A 25,229-nucleotide genomic window follows, 5' to 3' on the forward strand; every position below is an offset into this window, starting at 1 on the left:
GAGTTCGGGGATCGCGGGAGTATCTCGATTTCTGGTGGCGCTCATGAGAGCCCGTCCGCAAGATACCGAGCTTCGCCGGGTCTCTCCTGGCGGCCTCTGGAAAGCCGATCCGTTAGCATTTCTATTGCTTGTCCCCGCCGTCCCCGCAGAAAAACAGCCGCGAAGGCGGGACACTTCGCACCCGAGGGATCTGGGCAAGAGCAACAATGCAGAGAGGGAAGCTATTCTCCGCAATCTGGGTTAGCTGCCTGCCTCCTTTGTCCTGCTGGGTAAGTCGGGGCGTTCAGTTTGTCTCATTGGCGGCCCCAGGTAGTTTCCAGTCGCGCGGTACGTTTCGTAAGGCAGCCTTTTTCGCTTTTCGCTCGTGGCCTCCTCTTCGGGTGGGCCGCTCCTCCATGGCATTTGCAGTGCTTGAGCCGCTTTTCTCTGTTACGTAGTAATGAGAGGCTCAGTCCAAAGCCGTCTTACGCCTTCTGCACCGATCCCGGGGAATCCAAGAACCCAGTACCGCTGCGAGTATTGGCACACTGCTGCTGCGTTCCTTGGCTGCAGGTCTTACTGCGAGTCCCTTGGAACAACGACTCCAGTAGCGTGCCAGCAGGGGTCGTTCTGTCCAGTTGGAGCCGCCACAGGCACAGCCTGCGAAGCGGGGACTTACGCACCAACACCAGGACTTGACGAGTGCTCCCTCTGTCCGCCGGGGTCTCATTGCCCGTCCTCGGGTCAGAGTGCCCCAACAGCCTGTCCTGCTGGTCATTTCTGCCTGGAAGCGGTGGCGGGGACTCAAGATGCCCACAAAGGCAAGGGCGGACCCTGCCCAGCCGGCTACTACTGTCCCGAGAGTTCGTCAGCTCCGACGCCGTGCCCGGTTGGCACTTTCAATGCAGCTCCAGGAAAAACTCTTCCTAGCGACTGCGTGAAGTGCACGGCCGGTAAGGACTGCTTATGAAATCTCTTCTAGGCGTCTCACCGTACCGCTGCCCGGTCTCGTAAAGGCAAAGAGTACGGCAAGGAAGGGTGGGACTACTTAATCGCGAGTGAAGGCAGGATCCAGTGACTTGCCCCCCTCCAGGCTTCACTAATGTCTCCAACATCACCTGCACGCGACTGCCGCGTGCGGGTCGACAGTTACCTTCTGACGACAAGCCCCAGGCAGAGTAAACATGCCCCGTGGTTCCAGAATTGCAGCAGCATGCGCTGGATCCAGGCATTCACGGTTTGCCTGCAATCTCTGTCGCCTTTTTTTTTTGTCCGCCAGGTAACCTCTGCGAAGGACGGGGTCTGGTTGAGCCGACCGGATCGTGCTCTGAAGGATACCAGTGCACACAAAACCGGAAGGCGCTCTGCCAAGCCGGAACATACTGCCCCTCGGGCAGCGGCAACGAAACCGACTGCCCCCAAGGGTCCTACGCTGACGTGCCAGGAGCAAAGGAGTGCCTACCCTGCCGCAGCGGTTTTCTCTGTGCCCCCAAGGCGTCAGACTTTTCCCAGTCGAAATGCCCAGCTGGTCATTACTGCCCCCTAGGTAACGACTGGCAGCGCGTCATTCCGCGGCGGTCAACGGTGCCCGGATGTGCGTCCCCACTTTTGACGAGGCGGTCACCTGGCGACCGAGACATACCACTTCGCTTCCTTTTCAGTGAACTCGGAGGGCTGTCCACTCTGGTCGCCGACTCTGGAAGTGCTACGAGGCACCCAGCACTGTTAACTACTCGGACCTTGATTGAAAACACCTTACGCACACCGAGTTGCAAGCACTTTTTGCGAGCGGAGTTGGCTCGGCAAGCACGAAGAGAACTGCCCGGCGGCCCTGAGTTTTTTGCGGTTGTCCTTGACGGAAGAAGGGCGGAGATCTGTGGGGCCTATGAGGAAACCATACAGAAACAACCTCTTTGGAAAGCTTCGTAGGAACCAGTTCGCCTCAGAGTAGCGGAACGGCTAGGAAGCACCGACGCAGTGGTCGGGTGTCGCCGGGCAGCCATCTGTCTGCGTGGGCAGTATCCGCTCACCGGGATCACAGACCGGCCACAGTACAGCTGTGGTCGCGGGGACGCCTTTCCCTACTTCCTACTTCTCGATACTAGTTAGTCAGCTCCTCTTGAAAGCATAACTTTCCCACGACAAAAAACGGCCTCACACCGGGTGCTACTGGCCCGGGTCAGCTGAAGCTCGTGCAGCACGCGCTCGGACAGGAACCGTGACTACCAAGGGCGATTCTCGGATCCGCTCCGAGCCTTTTTTTATCCGTATAGCAGTTCGTTGATATGGTGTTTTCCTCTCGTGCCCTCTCTCCTCTCAACCGGACTGCGCGCAGGAGCAATCGACAAGCAGCCTTGTCCTGAGGGCACAGTGGCAGAGGGTCAGCAAAGTTCAAGCAAGTACTCTTGCCTTCCTTGTCCGCCTGGCCAGTACTGCCAAGGCTCTGGCTTGTAAGTCGCAGCTCCCCCTGGTTAGCTGGATGGGCGAGCAATTGTCCGAGCTGCAATGTATCTGCATCGAAGCCACCCCGCTACGCACCCTGCGGTGGCTAGCTGGTGGGAGGCCTTGCCACGTGCTAAGTATTTTCAGCAGAACTCAGCCGGCAAGTGGATCAGTGACAAAATCAGGGGACGCCATGTGACGCCCCCTTTCTGCGACCAGTTCGTAGAGACGGACGTTACCTAGTCCTCTTTCTCATGTTGCCTATCAAGACAGCGACTAGTTTCGACGACGGTGTCTGCCTCTCGTATACAGGTCAGCACCTTCAGGTGCATGTACTCCAGGTGTCTATTGTCCCGCCGGGACCGTGGCACTCTCGTCTGCAACGAACTGTCCCAGAGGGTTCTACTGCCCACAAGCATCTCCCGTCCCTGTGCCCTGCCCGAGGGGGCACTACTGCGAGAGGGAGGGCCTGGAGAGTCCAACCGGCACGTGTACAGCAGGATTCTACTGCCCTGGAAAAGCGACGAGTGCTAACGAGAGGCCCTGTCCGCCTGGGATGTACTGCCCGACAGGCTCGGGAGAGGGCGTACTGTGCCCTGTTGGGACGTTCAGAGAAGAGGAAGGGGCTCAGTCCGAACAGGACTGCGTCCATTGTCCACCCGGAAAGTAGGCCGCAGAACCTTTTTTTTTTTCTGGAAACTCCACGATCACCTGTGGCTCTCCCCCCACTTGTGGTTAAGGTCGCTCCGTACCCGTCTCTGAGTCCCTCGCCACGAAAGCCGAAATCGCCGGCGCTGGTGAAACTGTCCTGCCGCACCTTGTAGCTTCGGGCCAAGGGAGGGAAGAGAAAAAGTGCCGCTTTCTCTCATTCAGTTCGATATTTTGCAGCTCGCTGCAGAAGCTACAATGAAATCCCTAAGAAACTCGACAGTCGGCTCCGCGTTGTCCCTTCGCTCGGGAGGCGACGTTCACCTGCAAGCACTGTACGGAACGGAAGCGGAAATGAAGGCCTTATGCGCACTCAGCTAGCTTAAAGGGGAGAAAAAAGGCCTCTGTGCTTGTCAGCACACCGACCAGCACTCCGAGTTTCTTTACTTTTTTTCCCGGAAAAGAAGCGTCTCTGGTGTCCCCGCCCGGAGCGGCCACACGGGAGTTAGTTACCGCCGCTGCCGCTGTCAGCCATATCAACTCTAAGAATGTGGACCAAGCGGCGGACTGAGCAGCCTCCTGGCAAAGGCAACGGCTGTTTGCTGAGTCCTCAGCAGCTTCTTCGGGCGCTTCACGCGATGCACCTTCGTGTTACTTCTCATCGTCCGTGTAGCGATACGAGATTGTCGGTGTTCGAAGGAATGGCCTTACCGCCGTTGGCGGAGTTCACCCGGGGCCTCCGAAGAGATTTGACTGTGCTTGGAGCGGCAGGTTCCAGATCGGTACACACACTCCTACTGGGACGACGTTGAAGCGGCTGGCACTAAGTCAGAAGTCGGTTCCGGGCACGGGTGCGCGAGTGGCCGGCGTCCGTGGTCACGGCTGTGTGATTGCTCTTCGTGGACTCTGACAAGAGTGCAGCTATCCTGTTATCGGTTCCACCTTTTCTTTTGCGGTGTCTGCGTCAGGTACTGCTCATCGCCGGGGCTTCGGCAGCCGACCGGCCTTTGCCCCGAGGGCTACTTCTGCGAAGCCAAGACCACAGTACCGGATCCAGAAGCTGCCATCTGTGACGCGGGAGAGGAGTGTCCCGAGGGCTCTCCTGCAGCCGTGCCTTGCCTTGCGAACCAGTGGCAGCCGCTAAAAGGCAAGAGTGCATGTGAACAATGCCCACCTGGTTTCAAGTGCACATCGACTCAGGCTGACCTCTGCGAGCCCGTGAGTGCTTCATGGCTCATGTGCAGGAAGAGAGGAGTGTGGCCTCGACAACGAGCAGCTCCTTCATGTGCGGGCAGACACCTCAAGAAAATCCAGGCCCTCGTTGGCGTCCACTGGGGAGAAACACAACTACTTCAGCACCGCTCTTGGGTCTCGGGGCCAAGATCAAAGAAACTCCATGTTTTTCACGGGGCACTCGAGCTGCGATCCTCTCACTCGCCTATAGTTCAGTCCAGAGTGCTCGGCCTCACACCCATGCAGTCTTCATGTTTCCGAAAGTGTCCTATGTCGAGGGCGTGTAGGGCAAATACTGTCTGGACGGGACAGAGCGAGACTGTCCGTCAGGCACCTACCAGCCGTTCAAAGGGCAGAGTGACGTGTCCAGCTGCCTCGGGTGCAAGCCGGGTTACGTCTGCTCCACATCAGCAGGTGGAAACAAACCGACGGGAAAGTGTCCAGCCGGAAGCTACTGCTCGGACGGCACAGAGAAGACCTGTCCGGCGGGACATTACTGCCCTGCTGGCGCCATCGATCCGATCAGCTGCCCGGCGGGGAAGTACTGCGAGACCCCGGGACTGGCGACGCCTACAGGAGACTGCTCTGCAGGATATTTTTGCGGCAGCGGAGCAACAAGTAGTACTCCAGCGGGGGATCTCGACCTAGGGTACTGCCACAGCTCTATCACGTTCGGCGTCTGTCCCCCAGGCTACTTCTGTCCAGCAGGGACTTCTTTCCCAGTCCGTTGTCCGCCAGGTAACAGGCGGACCACCGCGTCTTCGTCTCCTTGGAACGTATCCCTCCATGTGAGATACTGTAAAGAGCTGGAGACAGCCGGGATTTTGCCTGCAGTCAGCTGACTTGCTCGGTGCCACTCCCAGCTTGCCTGCATCAACATTTACCTCTTGTTCTGGAAATGGCGGGCACACTCCACAGCAGTCAGACGCCCGACACCCGCGGCCGATCTCCAGGTGTCGCATTAAAAGTGAACCTCCAGTGGTTCAGTCAGTGAGTTTTGGATCCAAGGTAGTTAGGCAACGCGGGCCTTCGGAAGAGCTCAAGTCCCTTGGCACTATGGCCGCGCAACCCATATTTGTTACCCCTACATTTCGCTGTTGAAGTAGGGAAGCTTGGGCGATGTCGCGACTGCATGTACGGCAGCGAGAACTGATAGGGGACCAAGGAATGCCTCAGGGATGGGGTTCCTACACCCGCTGAAGTTGCAGTGCTTAGGATACCGAAGACACCACTCACAAATCTGCTCAACTTTGCTGCGCTGGAAAGAGTAGGTGCCGCCGGCTAATTGTTACTCCACAGGCACCTTCCGAGAAGATCCGCAAGGAGAGGCCCCTGACAGCTGCACCCCGTGCACAGCGGGTTCCTACTGCGGCGGATTCAGTCTCACAGAGCCCACGGGACGCTGTCTCGAGGGCGTTTACTGCAGTGGAGGCCAGAAGGTGGGAGGCTGTCAGAAGCTACACCCTTGCGGGTCTCGTCAGCATGGGAGCAACGACAGAAAACAAAAAGCGCAGCTGCTGAGTTGCATGGACAGTAGAGTGAAACAGTCAGTATACTACAAAAAGCCCGGCAGGGCAGCATAGCCGGGCGCATGGCGCCAGCTGAGAATTCTGTTTGGACTTTGTCGTAGTGCTATTATTGATCGCGGCGGTACGGGTAAGCTTTTGCATTCCCGCATGAACTTCGAGTGCCTCTAACAGGCAAGTCGCTGCCTTGCAGAAGACAAGGCAATGGAACGGGATAGTGCTCACTCGTTCTGTGTTTGGTTTAGGTTCCTATGGACTTGCCGTGTCCCAAAGGAAAGATGTGTCCAGCCGGTGCTACGGACCCGACGCCCTGCCCCCCTAAGTACGTCTCCGTGGATGATACGGAGGAAGAACGGTCTCAGCAAGCACTGGCGGAAGAACTGTGCATGTCTCTCGGTCCTCACTTTCGGCGGAGACCCTAAGCGTGAACCAGAATCTTCAGTTTGCACGAGAAACCCGACAACCAACAGCAGCTTCCTATGTTGAAGCGTTTGGCTAGCGTTTCGCATCCGCAGCCAGCATACTATGACAAACGCTCCTAGAGGGGGAATACGAAGCAACCTCATCATTGCAATTAAAATGCGTGTTCACGAAATTGCTTCTGCAAAAACGTCGAAACCCTACCGCGTGCCCGTCTGTTCGTCTCCTCCTCAGAACCTTTCAGCCCTCCCAGGGCTACGGCAAATGCCTGGAATGTCCTGCAGGCAAGCACTCAGTCTCTTTCGGAACGCACCTGCTGGTTGGGACTTGGACTTTAGCAGACGCTTACTCTGTCGCCGAGGTTGGACCTCACAACAGCCACATGACATCTTATCGGTGCCATGAGAAGCACCTGCCGTTGTAAACAGAGTGCGGCTTTCTTAGATGCCTTAACCTAACCAAACTGGACGGCTTGATAGTAGCGGACCGTGTCAGCTGCTGTTAGCGTGGAAGAGCACGGTGGAGATGAAGTAGTATGTCTATAGTCAGTTCGCTGCGGATCGCGTACAGATTCGACACGGGGGTCCCTCCCCTGACCAGAGTGGGACGCGGGGCACTGTTTCAGCTCCGAAAGGGAGGGGTCTTAAGAACTTTTCCCCCACAGACCTGCAGTTTTTGATTTTTTCCGGAGACTGGGGTTGTTACGTGGCAGTAGCCGTATGACGCATTCATATTTCTCGTTTTTAGGTGTTTTTGGGAGGCCCCCCGTACGTATAAAGACTGTCGCTTGACGTTCGCGTTTGCCTATAGGGTTCCAGTGCCAGGGAGACACTGATAAAGCTGAGCCTTGCCCTGCCGGCTACTACTGCTTGGACAGTGTGAAGACGCCATGCCCTGCAGGGACCTACAATCCCCAGACAGGCATGCGGGAAGAAACGCAGTGCCTTCCCTGGTGCGTAAGAGACGGGGATTCAGCCGGTGTTGCCGCACCCAAATACCAAGGCGCCTCGACCTCGTTGACTGCTCAGAGACCCCGCACAAACTAATGCAGTCCCCCGGGCCGTCCTTCGAATACAGCGGCGCCCCGGAGCATTGCGCGTCTGGTTACTTTGTGTACGAGTGTCAAGCCAACTGGATTGTGCAGTACTAGTAGACTTGCTATTCTAGTCGCCACGGCATTCAAGTATCCACGATTATCTACTCCAGATGCCACAGGGGTCGTCCGCTTTTGTTGAACTCGCACGAATATGTCGTTCTCTCTGTGTGTGCGTGCGTTTCTCCGCAGTCCCCCCGGGAAAGTGTGCTCCGCAAATGCCGGAGCCGTCGACACACAGGCAGCTGTCGAGTGCCCCGAAGGTCACTACTGTCTGCTCGGCGTGCCAACTATTCCCAGTACACCGGCAAATTCGTGTGGGTACAGGAACACGTCTTGTCTTCCGGGCGCGCAGTGTCCAGCAGGGTATTACTGCCCGGCGGGGACGGCAGGACCACTTCCGTGTCCGCCTGGGACAGAGGGCGCGAACCCCTCGGCCACGGAGCAGTCACAGTGCCGACAATGCAAAGCCGGCTATTACTGCGGCTCCTCGGACGGCCTGTCTAGGCCGTGCGACCCGGGCTTCTTGTGCAAAGCAGGAAGCACGCTTCCGCGATCTGCAGGAGAGATGTGCAGTCTCGGAAATGCCTGCCAAGCAGGAGCCACCAGCGAATCGCCGTGCGCTGACGGGAGCTACGCGGATGTCAAGGTACGAGCGTCTGGCAACCAGGCAACGAGGAACACGCGCGCCCGACGTTTCTGGCCTCTTGTCCCCAGTATCGTTATTTCGGCGCCAGCGTGAAGCACAGGGTTGACCGTGAAGCGTACATGTCGGCTAGAGCTACGGAGTCTTTTCCAATATGAGCCATTGCGTCTGCGCAGGGACGGAGCTCCGACCCTCGAGTCCTAGGGCCCATGACCAAGGAATGACAGAACTGCAACCCTCCGCGTGCGCGTCACTGACAGATCGAACTCAGTTCCACGGTCTTGTAGAACTCAGCCTGACAGTAGTCCACCCCCCATTCATCGGGTTCACGGGTCTATCTGCCCAGTGTGTCTCTCGTGGATTGCCGTGGCGTGGTAGGTAGCACCGCTGACGCGTGAAGACAAACGTACAGCCTCTGAAGGCTTTGCCTCAGGTATCGGACCCTCCGGGGCTCGGAAGCAGCGACTAATGATTGTCTTGGACAGAACTGCTGCACAAGTTTCGTGATCTCCATCCCCGCTCGGCATGCCGGATGGCGCGCGGCAATCCACAGTCTAAGCCGAATTGACCGAGGGGAAGCCCTCGCAGATTCTGAATCAACAAGCCGATTAGACATCCAGCGCAAGAAAGTTTAGTAGCTCTAGGTTGGATCAAGCCGATGAAACTGTAGTAGCTCTAAACTGCGCGCCCGCCACGATCGAGGGTACACCTTGCGAAAAGGTGGTCAAGCTCGGCGCAGCTGCTAGTGAGTGACCTTGGTCACGGTGCTGATAAGAAGCTCGACTTCTCTACCTGTACCTCTCTTCGCGGACGAACATGCTGCGGACTCCGGGAACCGGTACCGTCATACGTCGTCCGTGTTCGAACTCTTGCCAGACTCGGCTACGGACAAAAGTACTTTGTTCTGTCCTTTGCATTCTTCTTCCTGTCCAGGGTCTCGGAGAGTGCAAAAGATGCCCAAAAGGCTTCAGCTGCTCGGGGCAAGGTTAGCGCTCTCACTACACGCGGAGGTTCACCAGCGATCTGTTTATAATAACCTGAGATTGGCTTCGGCTCTGACGTGGTCGAGCTGCACAGTGGAGCCCAAAGGAGGCAACGCTTGTGGCCCCAAGATCACTTCGAAGACTGACTTGTTTTGCCCCACGTTCTCCACGGTGCCCCGTGCGACCGCCGAGCCTTCTCCGCCCGGACAGAAGGGACGCTCGCACAAGTCACTCCAGTGTGAGCGGTTAAATCTGGAGCTTAACAAAGCGACTGCTCCTTTTTAGACGGCTCATCCCCCATCAGTTAACTGCCTCATTCTTTTTTTAGCACGTTCTGGATGAAGTCCATCTAGCGAAATCTTGCACTGTCCTGGATGTGGAGCTGCGCCCAAGGAGACCACAACAGAAAAGCTAATCAACTGGACTCTAGTATTGGTCCGATGGCTGCCCGGCCCGTGTTACGAGCAGGTCTCCAAGTGGGTGATGGAAAGCCCTGTACCAAGGGACACTACTGTCCCCAAGGAACTACGACTCCGGAGGAGTGCCCGGCTGGAACAATCTTGGCAGCGACAGGGGCAGCGGATGCGAAGTGGTGCAGCCCCTGTCCCCCGGGTAAGTGTCGTGCGTTGCGACTCACCTACATACTGATGAGGCAAAGTTTTAGCTCAGAGAGACGTACGCCCCACTCCCTACCACTCCAGTCTTGGCACAGCATACGAGCAGTCCCCGGGTCCGTTCAGCGGCGACCGCCGTCAGGGGCTTGAACAGTCTCCGCCTGTTTGAGAGACTTGGACCGCGAGAAGTCACAAAGCGAAATGCGTAGTTTCTTCGTGGAATGCCTTAACTTGTCGAAGGGAGTGATAGAGCGCTACCACCACCGCAGAAAGAATATTTGCTTCTACAGCTTGTCCGTGTGGCACCATGACGAGATCCCTGTCCGGCTTCTGCGAGGCGTCAGACTGCACCCGTTTTGAGGTCACCAGAAACTTTCCTCTTCCTCAATGAAGACGTTCGGGACCATGTGGCGTCGATCAGTACCCCAGCGCTCGGTTTTCCGTCCGGTGCACGTAGCTTCTCATAGTCTGTAGCTGCTACGGCGACTTCCGCGCCGATGATGACGATCCACATCTCTCGCCCGCCTGAGAGAGGGTGCTGCCTGTGGTGTGGCTGGCCAAGTGTGAAGCAAGCCTGACTTGTATTTAAGGTGCTGCCGGCACGAGGTTATCCTGCTGATCAACGCTGTACACTCTTGCGCACTGTCATCCTGTCCAGGAAAATACTGTGACGCCGCAGCCGCTACTCAGCCGACAGGACCTTGCAATCCCGGACACTTCTGTACAGCCAGCGCTACGCGAGCGGATGACCCTGACCCCAAGCCCTCAGCAAAGTCCGGAGTTTGTCCAGCTGGCTACTATTGTCCAGAGGGATCGGTAAGAGGGGATATAATGAGGCGTCCACTTAGCTGAAAGTCGGGCTCCTAACGTGGGCTGCGCTCGGATAGCGTCATTGGCCGGAGCGTGGCAGTCCGGCAAAAGTCTCGTTCGTAAAGACAGCCGTATCACACTTCTTGGCTGTCGTGAGTCCATGCACTCACTGCTGGGTCTTGTGCAAAGTCTTCTTTCTTTACAGTCCGTGCCGAGGCCTTGTAGTCCTGGCACATTCAGCGACGCGAGCAGCGCTGGCGCGCCGGATTCCTGTCAACCATGCCCGCCGGCCAAGGTCTGTGGAAAGTATGGACTGACGGCGCCAGATGGCAAATGTGAAAATGGTAAATCTTGGGGCCTGATCGTGCGCAACAGAGGTTTCCGCAGGGGGCTCGTCAGGAGTGGAACGGACACTCCCCTTTGCGTAACGAGAAAGCAGCAGGATGTTTTCCTTGTTGATTCTCTTGGTCCTCGGCAAAGGGGTAGATAGCATCCTGAGCGCCTCCGAGGCCGCAAAGAAGCTCCCATGCAGCGTTGAATAGACACACTGAAAAAAGCGTGCAGCTTAGTTATCAGCACGATAAACTCACTATAGTCGTGCTATCCGGCTCTGTTGTGTGCCCTTCCTGAATAGGCTTTTTCTGCGGAGAAGGCATGTCGTCCCGCCGGCCACTGGGGCCTTCACCATCGTCAGGCATGTGTCCTACGGGTCATTATTGCAAAAATGGTAGGCCAGCGAGGACTCCCTGACATGAAGCGATCTTCCTGAGTGTGTCTGCAGAAGCGGAAGATGCCGGGAGGAGTGGTTGGGGTTGTGAAGGGAGCTCCAGCTTTCGGAAATACCGGATAAGAGGGTGACATCTCGAGTTTCGGCATCTGATAGATAGGAGAGCAAGTCCAACCGTCTCTGCCTCTCCCGCCAGCCTGTCTGCGTGTGATCTCCGGATGTAACTCCGCTCACCTGTTACAACCAGCAATATAGCTCGCATACCGTAGTCGGAACCACAGGCGGCTTTCAGGAGTATGCCGTGTTGCGCAAGATCCGCGTTAACTAATCCGGGAGCTCCCAGGGGGTTCGCTCGTCTTCTGCATCGTTGGTCCACTTTAATGGCTCAGTGTTCCCAGTTTGCCTTGATGCTGAAAAGATGGCACTTCTTCTCCCGCTGAGTCAAGGCTGCGTCTGAAGGGAACTTCTGTCGAGCAGTGACGAGGGGGTGACCGAGGAGTCGCGCTCACCGGCCTAGGCTGCTGCGACGCGGCGGCTCTAGCCAAGAGCACTTTCAGAGCTGTCTCTCCTTTCAGGTGCATCGTTGGACGTGGCAGCTGCTTCAGCTTGCCCATAAAGTTCTCCTAACTTTATCGGCTTGAAGATACAGGTTCAATCGAGCACCAAGTGATACGGTCAAGTGTCTCTTGTGCATGCGCCCTGCTTTACAGGTGTCTCTCAGACCTGCCCTTTCCAGACCTACATGGATGAGAAAGGTACGCAAGGGGTTCGCTCTACACCTCTTCTTGCTTTGTCGTATACAGCGCTCTCAGGAAAACGCAATCCAAAGGAACCGTAGAAGAATGTTGCAACCCCCCTCTGGCGGACATCATCTGTGTGCATCCCGCAGTGGGCCGCCGCTCTTGAACGAAGAAATGCCGTAGCACTAAGAGCTTGATGGCCTTCTTTCTAGGAGTCTCAGTGTTTGCACATGTTTGCGGCTCAACGCTTAGTCTAGCAGGGCTTCCTGTCGGCCTGTTGCAGGGGGATCTGTTTGCAAGAACTGCATGGAGGGTCACTACTGCGAAGTGGGCACCTCCGGGCCGCAGAAGTGTCCAGCCAACTACTATTGTCCAGCGGGCCGCGGGAAGCGCCAGTGCCCAGACGGCACGTACTCGGAAACTTCCGGACTGTCCGATGCGTCCCAGGTAACCGCGGGGGCCGGGGGCGGCGTAGCGGCTCAAAGATAATCTACTTTCTTCTTGTCGGGCATGTTTCCTCTGAAGACACGTGGAGCCCTGGCCGCAGTTGAGCGTGCTGTAGAGTTAAAGTCTCTACATATATTTGAAGCTTTGATGGGAAAGGTAGTGGTGAGAAAAATTGCGTGTCCCGTGGGCCCGGCCCCGTCTCAGCGTCTGTATATGTTATGTATCTCTTCAGAAGTCTGATTCAGAAAGACATGATTCAATGTCCTGGAGAGATTTTTTTTTCCTCAAGGAGCCTCAGGTGCCTTGATGAAGGTGCCCCCTGTCTCACACGACGCTGTTATACATGGATGTCTTCCTGGCTGATCTGCCGCGGTTCCGTGACTGGCTGGCTGCAGTGACCACTCCACCAGCCCAGCGACTCATTCCGCGGAGGTTTTGGCGGGGCAGGCCGCTTACTGCCTCCTCACGTAGCTCTAGATATCAGAGTACTCCGTTGAATTCCACCACTTCACGCGCCAGTGCACGTCCCGAGTCTCGTGCTGCGACAGTTCGACGTGCAGCAGCGCCGCTTGGAAATACCGTGGGGTGTCAACACCATCGAGATAGGAAGTGGGGCTAGTGAAGCCTTCCGGAGGAGCAGCAATCCTGGGTGCCGGGGGGCGTATCAACTTCTCCTACTCGGAACGTTCTTGAAAGCCGCATAGTGGGCTGGAAAGTATCATTGGGGGACTATGCGTAGAGGATTACGAGACGTGTCGCGGTGTTAAATTGTCAGTTGTACAGTCTGTGCTACAGCAGTACTTGATAATCCTTTCTTGACGAAAAGTTCTCGGGGGATTCGTAGGCAAAACTTCTTCGGACAGCGCCAGCGGAGTTGCAGCTCTCATTGTATGACAGTGGGTGTTCATTGCAAGACTCGCGAAAGATGGTAAAGACCGTGATGCTGCCTTTGCGATGCCCCTTTGTCTTTCAGTGTCTGGAATGTCCCGCCGGACACTATTGTTCTGAAGGACAACTAAAAAGAGAATGCAATGCTGGATACCTTTGCGTGTTGGGTGTCGGGCCTTCGGGAAAGCCGAGTGCCGCGCTTCAGAATACATCTCATTATGGTGTACAACTCGGGGATTCTTGTCCGGGGGGTGTCTATTGTCCTGCGGGTGCAACTGAGCCTGTTCGCTGCCCTCGCGGCATGGTCACCAGGTCTCCACAGTCCGTCAGCTCTGATCAATGCGAGTTTTGCAGAGCAGGTTTCTACTGCTCTCCCCTCAATCCGGTAAGATTCCGCATACGAGGGTGGCGGCCTTGCCAGTACAGTTAGTTAGGGACCAGTTTCTCACACTTCGCCAACTGAGGGAGACAGAGAATGGCCCCTTTTAAGCGTTCAGCGCTTTCCAGTATGTATCCTACTGTGTACAGTGGGAAAGGAGGCCCCTAGACGGTGTGCCTTCTCTGCACAGTGGTCAGCAGCATTCCTTAAGTGATAGAAGGGACACAATCGAGAGGGGGCAATACTGTTCATGCGGTATCACTACCCCGAAAGTACTTCAGACACAGAACAAAGAACCGAATCACGGCCAATGCGTGAGTGGCAGTAATCGCTCTTGCACCTGTTTCCGTCGTCAAAACCGTCGTCGCATTTCCTACTTTGTGAAGGAATGAAGGAGGTGATGCGATGTCCGTTCCCTAGCGCAGCCTATCATCACTCAAGGTCTGGTCCCCTGTCGGGTCCCTTCCGGGCAGCCTAAGCCCGCTTCACTCCAGCTACGGAGAGGTCTTTCCTGTATAGAGTGTAGAGAGGAGACGAGGAGCGAGCTCCTGGTTTACAGCTCTTGGGCCTGTGTATCTGTCTGTGGTGCTGATGGTTGAAGGCAGGCACAGTGTGTCCTCCTGGGTACTATTGTCCAGCAGAGTCACTGCAACCACAACCCTGCCCGAAAGGGACATACAATCCAGATCAGGGACAGGATAACCTGGCAAGCTGCAGACAGTGCAGTGCAGGGTTTCTGTGTCCCGAGGCCAGTGACGGTGAATTCATTCCTTGTCCACTAGGCTACTATTGCAATGGCGGAGAAAAGACACCCTGTCCGGTCGGCACGCGAGGTCGAACGGTTGGAATGTCGACCGAAGATGCCGCATGTGCTGCTTGCCCAGCAGGTACGGCAATCGCCTGAGTAAATCCCTGTCAGTTATCTGTCCCGAGCTGGCGTTCCGTAGTGAAAATTAACTCTCGTCATGAACGCATGATTCTGCTCTAGCGGTAGTCTTGCGAATATCTGGCTTCTGCAGACAGTCCTGGGGTGGTCACTGATGAGGTGCATACTGAAAAACCAGTGCAATTACTTATTAATGTGTGTCTAACGCAGGTGGGACCGCTTCCGGAGTCAACCACTGGTCTTTTATAGTGCGATGATTGCTTCACTTGTAGCTGTACTACTACAGAGAGGTGCATGTACTGCTGTTGTCACCTTGGTGACAACCTCGGAGCAAAGCGAAGAACACAGCACGGGGCCTCACGAAAAGGGGACGGACTTCTCGTGTGCTGGCAGAGAGGGGAAAAGAACCATTCGGTTCCTAAGCGGCACGAGCGTGCCGGGAAGTAAGTGAATCTTTCAGCTTTTTTCTCACTCGGTTTGTTCCGTCTAGACACTTGAGAGAATCCGCAGCGCGGTAAGTGTCAGCATTGGTGTGGAACTATGCAGGTTACAGCTGCGCTGGGGGAGATGCTCCACCGGAGCCGTGCGCCGGAGGAATGTACTGCCCAGAGCGAGAGAAAGAACCTGTGCGCTGTCCAGCAAGCCACTACTGCCCCGGCCAAACACAGACTCCGTTGAAGTGCCCTCTTGGGTTCTACTGCCCGGAGGGCACGGACCTTCCCCTACCGTGTCCAGGAGGCTCTATTTGTAAAGAAGGTGTAGCTGAACCAGAGGCGTGTCCTGCAGGGACTCGGGCACGCGATGCCGACTCCTGTCAAGCGGATCCCACAGTCAACGGATGTTGCGAGCCTTGTCCTGAAGTGAGTGCGAGTGATCTATGCGTCATTAGCCAAGCTGTCGAGTGGAGACCACTGGGAAACCAGTGCCTCAACTGTACGGAGCCGAGCTCAGCTTGACGAGGGAATAAAGGTGTGGCTCGTGCGAGTGCCATCTCACCGAAGCACGCGGAAGCACCAGGCCAAGATACTTACTGCCTCTCTTTCGCCTGTGAAATACACGACACCTCTTTTTTTCTGAGCGCTCTCATGGCGTCTCGATACAAAAGCGTTGCGTGCGCGGATTTCTTCCCCGTGTTACATGTCAGGTAGGTAGGCAAGTATCGCAGCCCCTTTTTTTCCGGCTACCTCCTTTGCGAGGCATCTGCAGCACTCAGGTGACTATTCTTCAGTCGCGAGATAAAAAACGTGATATTTTCGTGTCCTAGCCAATAGTCCGGACCGTCAGGGAGACGCCACGCTTAAGAACAACAGGGAAAGAAAGCTGCTCCTCGATGCTTGGCATGAGGGTATCGCATTTGGTGTCTGTGTGTACTGTAGGGGACGTACTCGAGCGAACCTGGATCAGCGGACTGTAGCCCTTGTGCAGCTGGATATATATGCACTGAGGGTTCTGATTCGGAGGTGCCGTCGGACGCCCATGGCTACATTTGTCCACCAGGCTACTACTGTCCAGCAGGAGCGATTGAACCTATTGCCTGTCCAGCCGGCACTTTCAACCTAGAGGGGGGAGGCAAGGATCTCGAGACAGGGTGCCTGTCGTGTTTTGAAGGGACGTTCTCAGATAGTCTTGCTTCCACCGCTTGCTCGATTTGCGGTGGGACATCTTGGAGTCCCGAAGGCCAGCAAACATGCAGCTGCCGGGGTGACGGGCGGGTCTTCCAGAAGGCTCAAGGAACTTGCTTGTGCAGGAGCTTTTATGAATTCTATCGATTCGCCCTTACTCCAGTTAGTGAAGAAAATCAGGATGCTTCCATGGACTGCCAGCCCGTCGCGCAGGCCCGCTGCACCCCGGGATCACAGCTTCTGAATCCACGCTTCTTCGGAGGAACTGGCAATCAATTACTTCGAGCAGACGATGGTTCCTGCGTGAAGCCGGATCACTGCAAGACAGAGTGTGGGGAAGCAGGAGGTGAATTCTTAGTTGCTGTTGGCCGCTGCCAATGCTTCGACAAAACAGCTTCGGCACAAGTAGGCTGTGACTCGGAATGCAGGTATGTTGACACAACCTGCCGGCCCCTAAGCAGCTTGAGGCAGCAGTATAGTGTGTAAAACTATGTACCAAGTCGTAGGGATTGCTCTTGTGGCAGCGACATTGTTCGTGGCCCCTAGGGATTGTAGGCTCCAGACGTGGCTCGAGTGAGGTTTCGTTGACGGCAGGAAGCTGTGTCTGCTTACTTCTATGAGTCCGTCCGTATAGCAGCTCCGTCGCCTGAGGCACTAAGGAACTTCCTCCACAGGTGACATACATCCAGATCCATGTGCATGGACCTAGAATGATAAGGAGTGTCATAACGCCTACATAACTAGAATTGCAATGATTTGAGGTTAGCCGTTTCACCAGGCGATACGTTTGGACCCATCGTATAATGGCAGTAGGACTCGAAGTAGATACACATGCATAATTCTTCCGTATCACGACTATGGTTGCAATACCTACCGGTACCGGGGTATTCGTTTGGCGTGGTTCTTAAGGGGAGCATGTGTAGAGAGAGTGTTTGATGTAACATTAGGACCGGGCAGAATTAAAATATATACTTGAGGATGGCTGCCGACGCACATAGTGTTAGGCTCGTTGGTGTCCGACTGCTTTGTGCACTGGCGTGCGTGCTTCAATCGAGAGGAGCACACCTTGGAGAGCGAAATACCTTCCAGGCGGCACGACTCTCCACCCTCACAGTCTTACACAGCGCCGCGACTCCGAGAACCGACAGCTTTTGACCAATCTATCTTAGCGTGTCCACGCATGAGAAACCCTTCAGGTGACCATGTGTCTCTTGTGTTTCTCTCCTAGGACTGGTGAATTTACTTTGGCCTTGTCACCCTCAACGTCTCGTGGTCGACTGTATGCTGTCCTCTCCTGAGGCGTTTGGTTGTCTTCAGTACTCCGCCAGTGTGGACGCCTGTGAGTGATTTTGTGTATGTAGAAAACAAGTACCCACTCTCAAAATGGAGGGTGAAGACTTGGTGTTGAGGAAAACCACGGGCGACGTAGTGACGGTGCCGGTATCCCGTCTCCAAGAGGACAGCTATCTAAAAGGGTCGGCCAACTGCCGGACACAGTCGGGGGCAACTACCTGCTCAGTCACATTCTACAGGGTCGACAAAAGCGGTCTGTTCGGGCTATTTGGAGTCCCTTCAGGTACGACGCCGGCTGGGCTTCATTCGTATCTGCAGTCTCAGCTTCTTGCAGTGATGCTATACACACCTTGTATCAGAGGCACAAAGTGCCACAGCCACCACTCCCGGCGCCAAGGCTCCTGTTGATCTCCTCTCACTTCATCGGTGATCCAAATCGTAACGGGCCGGAGAGCTGTGTCCAAGAAACTACCGTTCCGTGTTACTCCGAAACTAGGGCAGTGCCTGGTAAAATGAGAAGTAGCTCCTGTCTCATGCTTAGTTGCTTCACACGCGTAGTCATTTTTAAATAGCATACCACCCTTATAATTCATGAGTGGATTCAGCTTGACAGCTCTGGTTTTCATGGGCTCACGTTTCGCTATGGCATCTAGTACACCGGGGCTTGCGAGGCACTAGATACGCGTTACGCCTTTCGTTTCTTCTCCTGTTTATTGTCTGTCAAAACAGACTTTCAGAATAGGTTAGAAGCAGTCCAGACGCCAAGTGCTTCACCGGGTGCTGGTACAGGCCAGCAGGGGGCGGGTGGCAATGGTGGCGGCGCACATACAAGAGACGTCTCTGGTACGAGGAACACCCCCGAATTGCCATTTGTCCGGAATCCAACACAGTGCCTTCACAGAGGCGATACGATCATCTGGGACCTTGTTGGCGCCTATCCGATTTACTTGCGCAACTCGTTACTCAACGATGTCGCGGATTTCGACACCAGCGCGTTCCGGAGCATTGCGGCTGATATCGACAGTCAGGATCCCAATGCACAAGGCTCACAGTCAACGGTATGCCATTCCAAATCTAACGACATCCTGCAAGGCCCTTCTCTCTCTCCCCTGGACGGTGCGAGTGGCTAAGGGCGTGTTGGCCGTATCGTAACTCATCATAATCACTACGGGTTCAAACGATCGCTGGTACCTATCATAATCTATAAATATAATCCGGCTGTACTCCAATTTATCGTTGCTGACCATTCACATGTCGACAGGAAGTAGCGTCCTCCTTGCGGTAGGCCGATGGTTGAAAGGAATCTGATTTCCACTGTATTTTATTTGGTTATGTTTTGAGCTAAAATCGCTATACAACCCGTAGACGGTATCCACATGCGCAAGTAACTATGCCACTAGGGCGAAAACCCCAGGCAAACCTACGAGCGCTACTGGCGCCACAGTTCAGTATCTTGACCTCAAGTGCCTCGACCCCCTCTTACCCAGGCTTAGTTTTCAGAACAAAGAAGGTAATTTGCTGCTCTTTTGAAACAGCGTGTTTACGTGTATGTGAACGGCTAAACTGTTTGAAGGTGACTGGATGTGGGACCGAACGGTCTAAGTGATAGGCTCTACTACAACATTATGACTGGGATTCACCATCTCCAAATGCGGAGGACACAGCTGTCAACACACACACAGTCGTTCAGAAAAGAGAGCGCCTCCACTTTACTTTCCTTGAAGCGCCAGCACTCCGTCAAGACCTCCGTGTGCCGACCTGCATTTGAGGATCAATATCTCCAGAACCAACGCAACAAATGGAATTGTGTGGCTGCTGCATCTGCTCGACAGACTTACGTCAGTGACTGGGGCAGGGTTTGGTCGAATGCAAGACGCCTTAATTTCACCTGTGCCTAACCAACACATGTGTGCGTTTCTTTGACTTGCAGTACTTCGCGTACACCTTCAGTGAGGCCGGGCAGTTTGTCTTCGCCACCAGCGCAGGGATGCAACACCAGGTTATCTTCCGCGTGCTGGAAACTGGAGTGGCCTGTGATGAAGAGACAACGTAAGTTAGATGCCCTTTTTCCTCCACTAGAATCCCGACGCTTTACTGAGTTTCTGATATCATCCCAGATCTCTACTCGCAACACTTTGGCATGAAGAGGCTCCAGAGCAGGGAAAAAAGACCGAGACGACTCAAATATATACCTTTCTCCATGGGAGGAAAGAGATACGGGTACATCATCGCCTCCGCTTCAGAAGTATAGCGACATATATCACCTAGAGAGGAAGCTAAGAACGCAACACTTGTAGACCTGTTTTTGCTGTAGTACTTATGACTGCAGTTTCTAGTCATGCTGAAGTCTAGCTCGTTACTCGTGTAACAGGTAGTAGCCCCTGTCAGGTTAGCAGCACTTGATGCTAGTAACGGGCCAAATAGCCGACCTGTATACCGAAGAGCTAGAATACTACCAGTAATACTATGTATAACAAAGGCAATCCAAGTAAGAAAACAGAGTCAGAGGAGACATGGATATACAAAGCCTGTCAGTAGTAGGCACTCGTACCGTGTCTTCGTACGAGTGTCACCGGAGAGAGCTGCAGGAAGGCAATACATAAGGTTACTCGACAAATTCAAACGGTCGCATGCGTCTGTGTATCTCAGGTTCCCAATACCCACGGAGGCTGGAGCGCTCAGCAGAACGGGAGTTCGCATGAGCGAAGACGTCCTGACCGAGCCAGCCCTCGCCAACGTCGGGGCACTGGTTGTGTGCATCGCTGTGACCCTCCTTGTGTTCGGATTGCTTCTCTCTTTCATTCGGAGGAGACAGCTTAAGAAGATCCAGCAGGTGCTTCCAACGAAAAATGCGATGGATCCTCGAGCATTCGGTATTGAAGCTGTATCTTACCAAAGACAACTGGAAGCCGAACAGATTCTGAGTCATATCATTGAATCAGGCAGAGACGTCGATGTCCACGCACGGGTCAACCGATTAGAACCTGACGTCCTTGAGCACTACCTCGTCCCGTACTCGGCAGAGCCGACAGATTTGCGTGTCTTCGAGGGGGTCTACGAAAAGATTGCTCGAATGCGCTACCTGCTCACCAGACACTTCTTCGACTGGCGTGTTAGGATGGTGGCAACTCAATCCGAGCAGCTCAAGACCTTAGACTGGCTTCATGCTTCTCTTGGGCCTATCATGCGTAAAGTCGACTGGAAGATGGAGGTAAGAAGACCCTCTCCCGAGGCCGTGCTTTGCCCCCCGACTGAACGCCTCTCGCTAGCAGTCGCGGTCGTGGGTCACCACACAAGTAGGAGCTCAAAACGCGGAGACCGCCGGGGCGGTAGAAGTTACACATCGCGAGAGCTTCGAGCCCGGCACCAACCTGACCCGTTACACTACCGGTGAAACCGATGAACCCCGGACATTGGCGTATAGTCGGCACTCGGGGATTGGCGTCACCTTTCACTGGATCATTGACACCCCCGGATTGTGCAGCGAAGGAAAGCCTCTCAAGCCACACAATCCATCAAAGCGGGAGAAAGCTTCTGCTTCGCGTTCTGCTGCCAGTCACTGATTGGCCTCTTCATCTGCGCACCGTGACAGGTGTTCACTCAAAGCAGCAGGTCGACAGTAGTAGTACCTTCTCGCAGCCGTGTATGTAGACTAAAGACGCAGCCCCTGGGGAAGCTTTAGCCGACTGGAACTGCAGTCATTCTCCCAGCCTACCCCCGTAGCCTTCACGGAAGACGTACCCGCTCATCCGACTAGCGAGTGTATGTACGTCCTTCCGAGCTACAAAAAGCAATCTCGTAGTAGGTTTCAATAGAGAGGACAGGAGCACGCTTAACAGAAATTCCTGTGACGTTTGCCGGGGCATTCTCAGCACCGTCTATCCCTCGCAGACGGTGAAGACGCATACGTTCCGGGGAAGCTCGAGTTTTGTAGCCATTGTCGTGGATTGATTTGCTCAAGCATGCAGCAGAGCAACGAAGCTTCAAGATCGGTTCGGACCATCTTAGACACTATAGTGCCCGAGACACCGAATCTAGCTAGAGTGACAAGGTACATGGCTATCGGATGGTTTTCTTATACCAGTTTGTTTCAGGAGTATCTTTGGCCTGTCTACGATGTTTCAGGGCAGCGCCTCGCTGCGCAAGTCTATTGGGACAATGACAAAGCTCTGTGGGCAATTTCTAGAGGATCTAGGGGGCTCTCAGTCTTCTCTCACTAACGAACAGGCGCTCAAGAACGAGAAATCGGCGGCGAACGCATATAAGATACCTGCATTGGAAGATACTGCAAGCCCGAATGATTGGCTTGAGTTACTCTTCGAAGAAGCATTGAGCGTCATTGTCACCACACGAGGGGGAAGGCCGATGCTTTCTGTTATGGGACAGGTCGTTGGAGCACTTCGTTCGGCGGAGTCTCAGATAACAACAGACGACTCTCTATATCAGGTGTTAAGACAAGCGTCTGAAGCACTGGAGGCGACCTTAGAACGTCTACTGGTCAGCAAGGAACGAGGAAAGCAGCTGACTCTTGAATTAAATCAGCGAGCGATCTCCACTGCAAAAGCTCACGCTCAAGCTGTGGAAAAGAACGACTCCGAGATTATCACGCTTCTTGTCGAGACTATACACAAAGTTCTCACCAGAATGTCGCGACCTACGCCGGCAATAGGAGGAGTAGCGGGGGATGCTGCGGATGAGAGTCCTCGGCCTAAAGGAGGAAAATCGGCTCTCGCTGATCTAGCTTCGCTAGGATCGAAAATCAGTAAGACGACTGTAGGGGCGTGAAGAAAACCGTGGCCGATCTACATCTCCTATGTGCTCGAGGACCTTCCTGTGTACGAAGCCTGTCATCCGTCAACCTGAAGACCAGTTAGTACGCAGACGTAGAGAACGATTCGCACAGCGAGGTGTCTTCCAGCCAGTAAGGGTGTTACTAGCTGAGGAACGCTCACATAAGTGAGTGGTTTGTACGTCGTGACTTTAGAAGCCTTGGAAGGAGAGGCATACTAGAAAGATGCGCACGATTGTCGGGCTCACGCGATGCCTTTTCTCCCTTTGAGTTGCCGCTTCACAATTGTGCTACAATGGAGAGCCGCAGCACTAAGAGATATTGCTATCCTTATAGTGTGCTGTTGTCTCCACAAACAAGCAGAGCACATGGAGTCGTCAAGAGAGGACAAGGTGGTAGAACTAACGTAATAGCCGTAAAGATATCCACAGTGCTCCCAGTACCTGATGAGAGATTTGTACGTTCCATAAGGAGCCAGTCACCCGTGGTACCAAGTAGTGGGAGTCTACACCATACTTTCTTCGCTTCCATCACTTGGCCGCAGGTGGCGCCTGTTTCCGAGCTTCTGTATCTCTCAACTGTTGCTGAGAGCGGCTTGGATATTGAGGATGTCACTTTTCTGGAGAGTGGTGGTCTCACTTTTCAGTCTACTCTGCCTTGACACTTCTTGCCTAGTGATTAGACTGAGAAAATCCTAGCAGTCCATCAGACTCGGCTAAAGTGAAGCCTTTCATCGCGTTTTTTGCCTCGACTTTTTTCCTTACAGAGGATCGCTGTAATGAGCATCGTGAAGAGATGAGGCAGCTTTTGCAGACCCAACAAGAAGCCTTCGTGGCCACAATTGAGAAGGCTGACGCTTGTAGGCTACGAGAGGTCGAGGCAAGAGATCAAATTGGACGTATTCTTCTGGACAATATGTTTGAAATCATGAGCATTACCAAGCAACAGCGTGTCTCGCAGTTCTACGAGGTATGCTTATCCAGTCTTCCTTCTGTTCCATTCTCGTAGGACCCCCCACCTGACTTCCTTCAAGGCCGATGCTGTGGCACTTAAAGCTCTCGAGCTAATGACTGCGGATGACTCTGTGCACATCATAGAGTCAGAGGCCTCTGTAATCTGCAGTGTCGGCGTTTCTGTTGTCACTTGTAGAAATTAGAGGGTTCTCAGAACGCCAAACTCCGCGAGCTTCTAAAGAAAGAAGTCTTCGAGATTGATAAAGTCAGGCGAACTGGAGGCCTGAACGAAGCCCAGTACGGAGAGCAGAAAAAACGAGCGCTTCGGAAGTTTGAATCACAGATCAAAGAGGCAGGAGTGGAACTCCAAAATGAGAAGAACGCGCTTCTCGTCAGCGTTCAAGAAAAGCTTGAAGAGCTCCAGAAGAGAAGGTACACCTAGCGTGATGCCTGTTGACGGAGTTTTCTGGCCGGGCGATGAGTCCCTTGAGGGAGTCCGCAGACGCCACTCCTTGGAGGGGAGAAGAGCCTTTGATCATCCTGGTCTCCGGAACGATACCACTCTTACAATCACAGCTTTGTTAGGCCACTCGGTGAGAGCTGTAAACCCTGTGTGGGATAATAGAAGAAAGCTAAGACTGGCCCATCCATATACGTTCCTAGAAGCATCGTCACTTGCCTTTTGCGTACGAAGCCAATCTGAGTAGCTCAGTAGCAGTAGGTACTGCAGTCATGGGATCCTCGAACTCTCTTTCTCCTTTTACCGCTTTGCAGGAAAGCAGCACTGTTGGAAGCACACAATGCAGAATTAGGGCTTGTACAAAAGAAGAACAAGAAGTCTCGAGAACTGATCCTATTACTGTTGGAGCAGCAGTCGGAGCGTACAACTGGTGACATAGAAAGTCGTTACAGCCAATATACGCTGGTCGTTCAGAATATCCATCAGCTATACAAAAGGTAAGGACAACTTCGAGTTTCTGAGATTCTTTCTGCTGTCACGCGGAAGCGCTGCAGTAGTGCATACTCGGTCCTACTGATTTGTGCCCGAGTTTGCTTGTATGTTTGCTTCAGGATCGTTGATGGAGAGATCGCTGCGGCTTCACAGCTTGTAAGCTTTCCTTGGTTCGAAAGGCCAAGTCACATGTCAGCCATGAGGATTCCGCTCCCAGTGACGACACCTTTCCTGGCATCGTGTTAGAACGTCTTGTACTCCCTCCTAGGACATGTAGAGAAGTCGCATCTCGAAGGAGACAAGCGGATGCCGTAAAAGGGCATACACTCATGGAGACGGGAGAAGATGGAGTTAACTGTAGCAGGTTGCCGTGAGGCACGTTGTAAGATAGGCTTGATGCTGTCTCCTGACCCTGTGTTGTGTCTGCGTGCTACGTCGGCGGCGTGCAGGAGGATGCTGTGACTTCCGCGGGGACACAGTTAGCCGATTTGGCGAGAGCCCAGGAGAGTCAGCGAGCACAATGGATCAAACAGAGGAGATTGGAGGCCGAACAGCTCCTGAGCCAAGGCCAAGAGGAGCTTCAACCGGATGTGACTAGCTTGGAACGGCTGATACGCGCGTACATAGGTGTCGAGACAGACAGTTATGAAGAACTGTTCGTACAAGAAGAAGACTCATTCGTAACTCACGGTATTAAAGGCACGGAGGAAATGATAAACAAGGTCTTTTCGACCCACGAGGAAACGGATGCCAAACGAACGCGGGTAGTGTTTGCAGATGAAAAAGACAACCAAAATGATTTCCAGAAGGCCCAGGAGAATACGGTGCATGCCCTCAAAGCCCAAGAGCAAGAAAAACAGATTACTGTCATTAAGACCAACCTTGCTGAGGCAAGGCAGATCCGATCAGCAGCCTGGCAAGCTACTGCGAATCTCGGTGCTGCAGTGGCCGGTCATTCACTCGCACAGGTATGACTGTTTTACGTCAATCGACAAAAAAAAGTCCGTCGCTGTTTTTCCGAAGCCTTAATCAGCCGGAGAAGCTCAGTGCCAAACCCCTTTGTAAATTTCTATAAGAAATTCCAGTCAATATTCTGGATGCAACACTTTACAGGCGGATAATGTGTCGTGCCTGTGTTGTTGGGTATTGAATCCATTGC

General features: G+C 54.2%; 1 protein-coding gene across 1 annotated transcript in view; it reads left to right on the top strand.

Annotated features, from left to right (window-relative positions):
* The first annotated feature begins 439 nt into the window (after positions 1-439).
* Positions 440-25,229, top strand: part of CSUI_003783 (gcc2 and gcc3 domain-containing protein) — a 29,229-nt gene continuing 4,439 nt past the window's right edge. Inside the window, exons 1-27 of the mRNA XM_068063978.1 lie at positions 440-932; positions 1,259-1,525; positions 2,315-2,429; positions 2,734-3,087; positions 4,038-4,287; positions 5,518-5,741; positions 7,534-7,658; positions 9,364-9,700; positions 10,175-10,400; positions 10,600-10,738; positions 11,029-11,121; positions 11,832-11,876; positions 12,074-12,308; positions 13,206-13,581; positions 14,177-14,462; positions 15,008-15,321; positions 15,838-16,561; positions 17,312-17,422; positions 18,106-18,434; positions 19,307-19,425; positions 20,026-20,587; positions 21,502-22,138; positions 22,932-23,134; positions 23,315-23,550; positions 23,893-24,075; positions 24,190-24,226; positions 24,520-25,038. Of these exons, the coding sequence (XP_067924050.1) occupies positions 9,411-9,700; positions 10,175-10,400; positions 10,600-10,738; positions 11,029-11,121; positions 11,832-11,876; positions 12,074-12,308; positions 13,206-13,581; positions 14,177-14,462; positions 15,008-15,321; positions 15,838-16,561; positions 17,312-17,422; positions 18,106-18,434; positions 19,307-19,425; positions 20,026-20,587; positions 21,502-22,138; positions 22,932-23,134; positions 23,315-23,550; positions 23,893-24,075; positions 24,190-24,226; positions 24,520-25,038 (5,664 nt within the window). The 5' untranslated portion in view covers positions 440-932; positions 1,259-1,525; positions 2,315-2,429; ... (3 more) ...; positions 7,534-7,658; positions 9,364-9,410. The remainder of the gene's footprint in view (positions 933-1,258; positions 1,526-2,314; positions 2,430-2,733; positions 3,088-4,037; positions 4,288-5,517; positions 5,742-7,533; positions 7,659-9,363; positions 9,701-10,174; positions 10,401-10,599; positions 10,739-11,028; positions 11,122-11,831; positions 11,877-12,073; positions 12,309-13,205; positions 13,582-14,176; positions 14,463-15,007; positions 15,322-15,837; positions 16,562-17,311; positions 17,423-18,105; positions 18,435-19,306; positions 19,426-20,025; positions 20,588-21,501; positions 22,139-22,931; positions 23,135-23,314; positions 23,551-23,892; positions 24,076-24,189; positions 24,227-24,519; positions 25,039-25,229) is intronic.

The sequence above is a fragment of the Cystoisospora suis genome, assembly GCF_002600585.1.
Source record: "Cystoisospora suis strain Wien I chromosome Unknown contig_1709, whole genome shotgun sequence".
In the NCBI taxonomy this organism is placed as follows: domain Eukaryota; phylum Apicomplexa; class Conoidasida; order Eucoccidiorida; family Sarcocystidae; genus Cystoisospora; species Cystoisospora suis.